General features: G+C 39.6%; 1 protein-coding gene across 1 annotated transcript in view; it reads left to right on the top strand.

Annotated features, from left to right (window-relative positions):
• The window catches only part of Adam23 (ADAM metallopeptidase domain 23), a gene marked incomplete at its 5' end in the record, with an annotated part of 203,716 nt that overhangs the window by 107,270 nt on the left and 85,400 nt on the right, over positions 1-11,046 (top strand). Inside the window, one exon of the mRNA XM_004626726.2 lies at positions 10,671-10,734. Within this exon, the coding sequence (XP_004626783.1) occupies positions 10,671-10,734 (64 nt within the window). The remainder of the gene's footprint in view (positions 1-10,670; positions 10,735-11,046) is intronic.

Genomic DNA, 11,046 nt, shown 5'->3' with positions numbered 1-11,046 from the left:
TTTTTAAACTGTTGGGGAAAAATGATCCTTTATGTTATTTTAATTTACAGGTCTTTTATTGTTGGTACATTTGTATATTTGCATTTTATTAATCACCATTAGTATTCCGTGTCTTATCATGAGTTGCACTTTGTGTTATTCTATTTTGTGACTGTCTTTTACTCATTTTTCTGTTGAGTTATTTTTATTTGGCTTTTGTTTTTAAAGTCTTTTACTAGGGATAATAACTGTTTTTCAAGTATTTTACAATTTTTTTGTATTTTGAAATTTTGTTATGGGTATATATGTTTTATTATTTATAGAAGCTTACATTTTATCTAGGTTTTTCTTTATGATTTTGAGCTTAATACCATATGCTAAGAGGTCTCTCCCACCAATTTTCAGTTGTATTTTCATAGCTAATTTGTGGCTTTACAATGGCTGTGACTCATTCACATGGCTGACACTGACAAAGGATCTATAAACTGCGGTACAGGGTTTCTGGGTAAATCCTGAGGGTATTTGACTGACCTTGTCAGATACAAAAGTTACATTTCTTGTTATATAGGTCTTGCTTTATCTTGGTCTTAACCATCCAGCAGAAAAATATAAAAAGTAAATCTATATTAATATGCTGAGCTGTAAGAGGCTCAAGTCAACAACTTCTGACAATGCCAGTCCTATGGATAACCCACTACTATTATGGACTACTGGACTATATTGAAATATTTTGTTAAATTCATGTACCTGGGGGCTGGTGAGATGGCTCAGTGGTCTAAAGCACCTACTTAGAACAAGTTTAGGAAAACACAGGGACCACGGTTCAATCCCCCAGCACCACATGCCAGCCAGCCCCGCCCCCTGGTGGGCTGAGCTGGCCACACACACACACACACACACACACACACGCACACACACAAATAAATAAATACAAAAAAAAATAAAAACAGCTATCATTTGAAAAAAACATTCATGCACTTGCAATATTTAAATGACAGTGGAAGACCCTTCTGTGACAAAACTAAACAAAAAAGGGGATACAAATGAAGGACCATTTTGTATCTGTATGTTCAGAATAGTTAGGATAGATATATAGCTACTTTCTCTTAATTCAGTGAATAGAGAGATTTGTAATAGTGTTTGTGGGCAGGATGTCATGTGTGCATCTTAAACTATGAATAGCCACTAAGAAGACAACCATATGCAATGTATTAATTATTGGAACTGTCATAATAATTGGTTTGGGAACTGTCTCATTGCTATTTGTTTCTCAATAAAATTATTAAAAAATAATTTGTGGCTTTATTAAAGTAGATGTAACTTTAATGCATATATTCTCAGTTTGATATTGTGGTGATTTAGGAATCTAACTTTACCCAAATTAGTCAATTATATGAGACATATTTATTGTTCACTAATTTCTGTTTCTTGCAAATTTAAAATGTCCTTACGATCACATATTAAGGCTCCGATATGAACGAGAATCTCTGGACTTTCTGTTCTGCCTTTTGGGCTGAGTGTGTAATTAGACCAGTGTTCTATGTCCTTAGCTATTGTAGTAGTAATATTAGGTCCTTTTTGTTATTCCTCTTTTATCTGGAAAATACTTGAGCTGGCCTTAAGTACTTTTTCCCTGAAGATTGACTCATGAATCATATTGTCAAGTTAAAAAGCCTTTCTGACATTTCACTGGAATTACAGTAAAATTACAGAGTAGGCTGAGAATAATAAACATTTTTTGTAATTTTAAATGTTCCTGTGGAGAATCAGGGACTATGATTCATTCAGTCATGAGTTTTATGGCTTTTACTGAGAAGCCGAAGTTAACTTCAGTTGTACATTTCTTTGCATTTATTTAAACACACATTTACTCATAGATTGTTTATATATATATGCATATATACATATATATATTTTTTGGGTATACACATACATACGTACATACGTATGTTGTGTATGTGTGTACAGAACTTGTTATCCTTGTTAGAAACACCTCTAAGGTAATTTCTAAATTGTTTTTTCTGATCTTCATAAAACTGTGTTTTCTGCTTGCATATTTGCCATGTAAATAACTAGCAATTAATGCCTATTTTTCATTTTTTAAATTTGTTTTTCTTTATTCTTATTATTATTTCATGCATACCTTGGGAGAATGTGATACTGTAGAAACAGGAAGATTTCCTGAACAGACCGAAAATGGAAAAAGTGGGGAGTTCATGTTCTTGAATTGGTAAAATTGGATATGGAAGGCAGTTGGTTCTTTCAGACAGGGATAGCAGAGGTCAAGGTCTTCTTCTGTTCTCTATAATGTTACTCTGTGTAACACCCAATTTAATGGTTGTGTTAAAAAACATTGGACATGTCAGAAAAGTACAGGATTAGCAGTATTCAATGGACCATAATACTATTAGCTGTGGAATGATTGTCGGATATAACTAGATTTATTTATTTATTTTTTTAAAATTTATTTATTTATTTATTTATTTATTAGAGAGAGAGAGAGAGAGAGAGAGAGAGAGAGAGAGAGAGAGAGGTGTGTGTGTGGCCAGCTCAGCCCACCAGGGGGCGGGCTGGCTGGCATGTGGTGCTGGGGGATTGAACCGTGGTCCCTGATGCTTCGCTGAACTTGTTCTAAGTAGGTGCTTTAGACCACTGAGCCATCTCTCCAGCCCAAAGGAATAAGGTGTGGTTTTTTGTTTTTGTTTTTTTTTTGGTTCCTCGAATGCCTTCAGGGCACTTTTGGCCAGCGGGAGAGTTGTGAGGTTCGAACTCCAGGAACCTGAGGCTGACAGCTTTGTGGAAGCAGCCACTTAAAGGACTGAGCTAGGGCCAGGCCCCTTATAACTAGATTTAAAAGATGTGTGTCTTTATTTGAATTCAATTTTCAAAGTTCAGGATTTTTTTCATGACTGGTGAAGGTAAAACTAAATTTGTCATTCTGTCATAGAAGACCCTCAGAATTCCTGATGTGCTAGTAGAATCACTGATGGGCTCAGTAACAGACATGTAGTCACCTCCTGTGGTGTGATGCCACCTTCTCAAAAAGGGACTCTCAGGTGGCTACAGTTGGCAGAATAAACCATTGAGTGGGGATTCACAGCTTTAACATCACTGAAGTTCATTGCCTATTTTTCTTCTAACTCTTCTTTTCTGCATTCCACTATTAACTTGCGCCCTATGTCTTCAGTATACAAGGGTTTTATACGCTTCATCATAGAGCGCGGGCCCATCACCTGAGACACAGGAGCACTTACACCATAAAAGTTCTGCTACACTTTCTCAAGTGGTTTAGGAATGCATTAAATTCTTGTTGGAACACCCAAGAAACTTAAGCCCCTACATCTGCTGTTACTAGATTGTTCTCCCTGAAGCTCAGTTCCATGAAACATACCCACACTTTTCAGCTTTTGCCTAGTATGCTACCTTTATCCAACTCAACACAAAGCCTTTCTTCAACCTGTCGTTACTTTTACCCACCTCACATGTCATTGCTGGACTCTTAAATCCCAGCCTCTCCATGTGTACAATCTTTTAACCCATCTTAAAAGCTTTATTTGATTGTTTATGCTCACAGGGGTATGTGTTTTCTAGCTGCAATAACTTTTGATATAAAAGCTGTTTTAAGTAGTGTGAGTCTAAGTTTTCCTAAAACTTTAGAAAAGTAGTAATTGAAATGTCATTTTACTGTTAAGTCTTTGTTTTCCAAAAGAAAAGCACTATTAGGACTGAAGCATAATTATAGGTAACAAGTTTATGCTTGCATGAATGTATTGAGTTAAAATTGTGTCTATCTTCATTACCACCTGTAATAATTATATGACAAATGAAAATTACCTTTTTGTGTTTAAAAGAGAAAAGAAAGATGTTTTCAAGGGAAAGAAAGAGTGGGTGTGGTACCATCACAGTGTGGGTTCTGTAAATTTGAGGATCTCCTTGTGGTAACCATTTTTGTTATTAAGTGAATGAATGCAAGACCCTAGTGAAAAAAGTTGGCAGATCTCGGGGGACTTACGGCGATGTGGAGATGTTAATAAGGTCATAAGCACTCTCAAGTAGCAGATAATCAGGTGACTGCTTGCATCCCCAAAATGGGCATTCATGGCACCTCTTTTTTATGTCTTTAGTATAGGGTCTACAGGGTCTCACTAAGTAGCTCAGACTTGTAGTGATTCTTCTGTGTTCAGCCTCTCAAATGCTGGGATTCCAGGCAGGTGCCCCTACATCATGGCATCTCTTTTAAACTGCCATTCACTTTTTTCATTCTTGACTTGATTTCTGTACCCATACTAGTTTGAACGTGTATAGAAATAACTGACATGTTTTACTACTGAGAATCAAAATTAGAATATTTGTGCTGTCTTTAAACTTGAACAGAGATGTCATTTAGAAGAGAACGTGACTGGTGGGGACCTGATGATTGGGTTGATTACAGTGAAATGGGCCCATAGCTTCGTGAGTCCCCTTTCAGACTGCTGTGCTTTGAAGTTATGCACTGGGAGAAAACCTAAGGTGCCTCCTCAAGGCTGTGCTAAAATAGTGGCCACCTGGAATGTAACTACAGAACCTTGAAGCAACAGCAGAGGGGACATATGCATAGATTACCATGTTTTTTACTGTGCAGACTGCCTGGCTTTGGATGTAGAAGTCAGTGTGTGTCTTATCTCTTTCCACAATGTGGTTGTTAAGGTGGGTGACCATAGATGCCCCAGTTTTCCCAGGACAGACAGTCCTTGCTGGTTTATGTGTGTGCATTGTCCTGACACAGTTACTAATAGGCCTATTTCCACTCCCAGAGATGTTCTGGGGAGCATGATGTGTTATGTGGCCACCCAGCTGTCACCCCTTGGTGCTTGGTTCTGTTCACTGAGACTGTTAGCTACACCTGCTGGGGGAGGGCTGCCCTACTGGCCCCTGGAGCCCTGATGAAGAGCTGATTCTGACTCTTAATTAGACACAGACTGAGGGCTCAATGGGTAATCTAGAGAATATAGATTTTAGGTCTAGAAAAGATTTTTTAGAGAAGTTTAATTGTTTTTCAACATGGAAATGATTTTAACTCATGTAGCGCAAATAGTTTCCTTCATGGTCCAGTGCATTTCAACATTTCATAATGCATTTTCTCTAGGAGTCTTTTTTGAACAGGGCAAGATCTTGCCATTGATGGCATCTCATTCTGAGCAATTATTTTGCTTAATTGGCCCAGCCCCAAACCTTCCTGACCATGATTGTTCCGAAGAAAGCACGTGGCCGTCTTTTTGTAAGGTTAGGGATTTAGGGATCCCTAACCTTACTGTAACTACAGAACCTTGAAGCAACAGTAGAGGGGACATATGCATAGATTACCATGTTTTTTACTGTGCAGACTGCCTGGCTTTGGATGTAGAAGTCAGTGTGTGTCTTATCTCTTTCCACAATGTGGTTGTTAAGGTGGGTGACCATAGATGCCACCTTTTAGTGGCATCTAAGCACCTTCTTAGGTGAGCATGGGGACTGGGGTTCAATCCCTAGGACCACATGCTGTGCCCTGGTGGTGCATGCCTGTAATCCCAATACTGGAGAAGCTGAAAACAGGAGGATCACTATGAGTACAACATACATAGTGAGACCCTGTACCAAATACATTAAAAAAAAGTAATGTTAGAGATTTAAGTTTCAAAAAAACTAGAAGTCATTTACCCTCCTTGGTTAATGATTATTTTTGGCACTAGAGAATGACTGTAAGTACTGCTTCCAGTTACTGAGATTCTTGACTTGCTTCAGTGAACCTTCTTGTAATGAGAGATAAAACATTGTGGGAGTTTTGACCATGTGACTGTTCATGTATCTATTTTGTTTGCATATATAAAAAATCCAATGATTCTTTCACCATGTGAGAGTATAGTGGCAGCTTAGATGTAGTAGCAGCTCAGTGTCTCAGCTGATGATTATGAAATTCTTTAAACATACATTTCTAAATGGTTTCTCTGTCACAAACCCTGGAATTAGGATATACTATACAATGTTTTATGAAAACTGAGACTTAACCCTAAAATTTCAACTTTCCCCTTGTTATGGTTGAATACAGATTGAGAGGCTCTTCTAAGTAGCTCTTCTCCAAGTTGTGCTGGAGAAATAAATTACCTCTGTCTTGCAGCAGTGCCATCTGGAGCAGGCAGTGCCCAGGTTTGCTATGGAAGAGGAGCTTGGATAATCCTGCAAGGATTTTAATGCGCACACTGCAGGGGCACGCATCACTTCCTCATCTCTCTGAGCCACAAACCAATCCCTTGCCCTAACCCAGCTTCTGGAGAGCTGCTAACTGGAGCCTGATTGTGCCAGGAAGGACAAGATGGAATGACATTTGGTGGATGCACAGCATTACTTTTGCCATAGTTCCTTTACTGACCTGATTCTTGGTTTGTTTGCCACTTTCCAGTCTTTCTGTTTCCTTATTCTTAGAGTGCAGTGTCTTCAAGTACTTACCCTCATCCTCCACATTTTGATTAAAATTGTATCCATTCTGATTTATATAGTTCATGTTATTTTTATGACCTCAGTGGTGCAGATTGACTCTGAAGGTGCAGTGAGTGGATCCAAGAGTTTCCTTACTCGAGTTCCTCTTCTACTTCCTCTTTCACTTGACTTTGAACCCCAATGCTTCATTTATCCCTGCACCTCTGAAGGCTACCTGTTTCTTCCTTGAGAACCTGCCTGAGAAATGTGGTGTGTTCAGAAACTCCCTTTTATGAATCCCTGGAAACCAAGCAGCCAACTGACTGATGAAGACAGTAAAATGCCAGTTTGTATTTGCACACACAATTACTGAGTAGATCAGCTTGGCATTCCAGAATATTGTCTCCCACAGGAAATTCCACTAGGAAAACTAAAGAGTACAAAGATGTCTTGCAAGGGGCTAGTGAGATGGCTCAGTGGTCTAAAGCACCTTAGAACAAGCTTAGCAAAGCATGGGGACCACGGTTCAATCCCCCAGCACCACATGCCAGCCAACCAGCCCCGCCCCCTAGTGGGCTGAGCTGGCCACACACACACACACACACACACACACACACACACAAATAAATTAAAAAAAAAAAGATGTCTTGCAGGACACCTGCCTCAGGGGTTGCACGCAGCTCACCTGCAGACAGACAGATCAGCAGCCAGACAGAGTACCTGTTCTTTTTCGGCTGGCTAAAGACAACATGACTGCACAGTTAACCATTTTCAATCTTCCTTTTCTGTGTTATTTGTCCATCATCAAAACTCCTGCTACTTCAACATATTTTATAATTAACTAGATTGCCTTTCCATTGGCGTTAACTCACTTTCACTCCGTACAGGTGAGATGAACAGTCTTACTTCTGTGTGCCGATTTTGCTTGGTTTCTGTTGGAGAGAGATGCATCCTTCACTCTTTTTTCCAAGCGTGTGGTACAGCTTAGGATGTAGTGGGTGCTAAGAGATGTCTGCTCACTTGGAGGACATGGACCTTGGACCTGCTGTGCCCCAGGCAGTGTGCCAGGCCCTTGGGGTGCCACGATGGTTGAAAGAAGCAGTTTCAAGGGAGGAAAAGCCATGGTCAGGTAGAAAAAAAGGAATGTGGCAGATGTGGGTGTGTGTACTCTACAGGGGGTGGGACAGTGGGGTGACTGTGTTTCTGTTAGTGTCTGAAAAGTAGCTGTTTTCTTCTTTGAGATTCTCAAATGAAGGAGTTACTGGAAATAGGGTTGACTGTGAGTGAAAGTCTCTTTAAAAGGGGGAAATAGAATAATTAAAATGACCTTTACCAGGTTTGATAATGCACAGTTAAGATGCCTTTCTCTATTCTTCTAATGACAAGCAAAAATAGTGGTCTAAAATAACTTTGCTTCCAACAATTAGACATGCTCCAATGGTTGTATGGTTGAAAAATTTGAAAATAATGAATTACCCTCAGAGAGATTCAGTTAGGATCCAACTAGAGAAAGCTTGCCACTTGCAGTGCTACAGAAAACTTCATCAGAGAAGTATTTCCACCCCAAACCCTGTCTGTATGTGTCCCCAGTGCTGCTGGCTGGGGTAGTGGATTAGCGATGACAGAATCTGTTTCTGTCCCTGACAGGAATTTCTATGCATAGAAAGTTACATATTACCGTTATTTTCACCACTACTTAGCTTTTTTTCAAAGAAGTAGACCTACCATAATTTAGATGTAGAGTCAGCAGTTGATAAGCATTTGATTTACAATTTCAGTAGAAGTCTGCTCTAGCCCTTCATTTTGTGCAAGAGGAAACAAAGACATAAAATTAGGGTGCATGACTGGCTCAGATTAGGACATACCATTGTCAGTCAGCTACCATTAGACTCAAATAAATTAATCCAGGGCTTTTCAGAAAACACATATTTGTACCCTCCACATTATGTGGGAAACCATTTGTTTTAGAGCTTGAGTTAAAGGAAGGAAAGAGACAGCCACATTGCCCAGCAGTGAGCCTTAGTGCTAGTGGATAGCTTTATTTCACCCTTACAGTGTCATGTGTGGTTCACACTTTTGACTCATATCAGGGAATTGCCCATAGTCACATCACAAGTAGACTGGGCTGAGGTTTTGTGCCTTGCTCTTCCTGTCTCAAAATCTGTGTTCTAAACCATTATTTTATGCTAAGAGTTGGCCAACTGTAGCCCACAGTACTAAATCTAGCCACATCTATTTTTGTGCAGATGAAAGCTAAGAATGTTCTTTACATTTTTAAATAGTTGGAATAAATCTAAAGAAGAATGATATTTCATAGCACATTAAAATTGTGTGAAGTTAAAATTTCAGTACCCATAAATAAAGCTTTATTGGAATCCAGCCACACTCATTTGTTTGCATCTTGCTTGTGGCTGCTTAGGTGAGAAGATCTGAGTAGCTACAGCCTGCTTTGAAAACAGTTGCTAACACTTGTTCTTCCCTCAGTAATTATATTTTATGAAATTTCAACTATTAAGGCATAATTGTAGGGTTTTTTAAAAATAAGGCCTATCTCCTCCCTACTTGAAGCTTAGTTTGTCCCATTTTAATTGGCATACAAAGGTCGATCAAAATATGTGGTGAACATTTAAATAAAATCTGTTGCAAGTTGGGCAAGGTAACACATGCCTGTAATTCTAGTAGTGGGAAAGCTGAAGCAGGAGGATCCCTACGAGTTTGAGGCCAGCCCAGGATACAAGTGAGTTCAAGATCATCCAGAACTGCATAGTAAGACCCTATCTCAAAAAACACAAGACGAAACAAACAAAAAACCACTATTGCAGTAAAAGTCACTTTGCCATTAATCTTTCTCAAAATATTCCCCTTGCTTCAAACACACCTACCCAGTTGTTGTTGTCACTCTGTGAATGAGTGCTGGAAGCGCTCTTTCATGAGTGTCTTTATGTGGTGTGAGAAAAAACACAGTGCATACTGCCGCCATGCCATCCAGTGGAAAGGCCGGACCGCAAAAGCGTTAGAATGTGTCTGCTCAGCTTATTGATTGGATAGGGGACTGTGTTCCTTCTCTTTCCTAAAGTCAAATAACCATGAAAGGTAAACATTTTGAGTGAATTTAAAATGTCCATCAACCACACAGTGCAACTGAAGACTCAGGAAAGAAGACTTCCAGAGCCCCTTCAGGAGGTGGCAAGAATTATGGTATGAATGTATCTGAAGTGAGAGGCAGTATTTTGCAGGGAATTAGTGGCAATGTGTTTTCTACTGTAATTCATTTAAAAATTTTAAATACCCACTGTATTTTCTGATAATGATACAGGGAGAAAAACTGATCTTGGGTGGGTGACCTCCAAATGATATGGGGAACCTTCAAGTGACATAGGGAAAAATGATCTCCCGACCTGACCTGCACGAGTTTGTGTTTCTAAAACCGAAGAATGAATTTTAGGAACAAACGGAGGTTATGAGCAGAATATATTTATTGAGGGAAAGAAAGCTCCTGTCCGAGAAAGGGACGGGGGGGCCCGAGCAGCTTGTTCCCCCCAGAAGTTGTCTCTTCCAGGGACTTTTATAGTGTAAAACCATGCAGGGCTAAGGTGGAGAAAGGGGAACTTGCTTAGGTGGATGTGGAGTGGGACAAAACTATGGTCAACCAATGAGATTAAAAGCACCATTGCTTAGGTAAAATTGATTAAATCCAGGACCAAATGAGGAAGCGAGTCACGTAGCAAGCGGGCATGAGTATGGGACAGGGTCTCTTCCTGTTGGGGGTTGTGCTAGTGACTCACTTGGGCTCTTTCCAGGTGGTCGATACCTATTTAGAATATCAATACCAGGTGCTACTCTTTTAGCATTTGTTTGGCCTTTAGATCTTTAGGTCTGGTTCACAGCAGGAATATCCGTCCCTCCCACAATTGCAAGGTAGCTTGTCTTTTGTGTGGTCTCCTTAAAGGGCCTGGCCCTGTCTGACTGCCTATAATATTTTTTATCTAATTTGGCTACCTGCAACAATAACACCTTCTACCATTTAGATCCTGAGTATAAGGAGTTACCCTTAAGTTGTCTATGTCTTTACTTTTAACAGACTGAGAAATGATTTGTTACTGGACAGTGTTTCAGATTCTTGATAATAACCTGTTTTTGTATTATCTGTGAACTGAAACTCTTCATCGTTTACAGGCCCCTTATATCCATTTGTTGAGCTGTTTCAAAATCTTTGTTGTGTTATGTGCAAAATCACCGTATTTTCTTTGCCTCTATAGTGGTTTGCTGTCTTCTGATTATGTGGAGATTCACTATGAGAATGGGAAACCACAGTACTCTAAGGTACGTTTGAAAGTCTCTGGAAACCCTGAAGTGTAAGTATGCTCATCACAGAACTAATGGTGAAGCCTGCGCTGTTCTCAAGTCTATCTCAGTACAGCCACTAGATCACCTGTATCAGGAGGCTATTTTTATTGGGAAATGTAAAAAAATTACAAATATTTGAGATAACCCTAGAGATGCTATATATTCAGAGCAGTTAATATTGTTTGGGCTAGGGGGCTGGAGAGATGGCTCAGTGGTCTAAAGCACCTACTTAGAACAAGCTTAGCAAAGCATCAGGGACCGCGGTTCAATCCCCCAGCACCACATGCC

This window comes from Octodon degus, unplaced genomic scaffold, assembly GCF_000260255.1.
Source record: "Octodon degus isolate 3935 unplaced genomic scaffold, OctDeg1.0 scaffold00016, whole genome shotgun sequence".
Lineage (NCBI taxonomy): Eukaryota > Metazoa > Chordata > Mammalia > Rodentia > Octodontidae > Octodon > Octodon degus.
The sequence above is the reverse complement of the archived record's forward strand: the minus strand, read 5'-3'. Positions and strand labels throughout refer to the sequence as shown.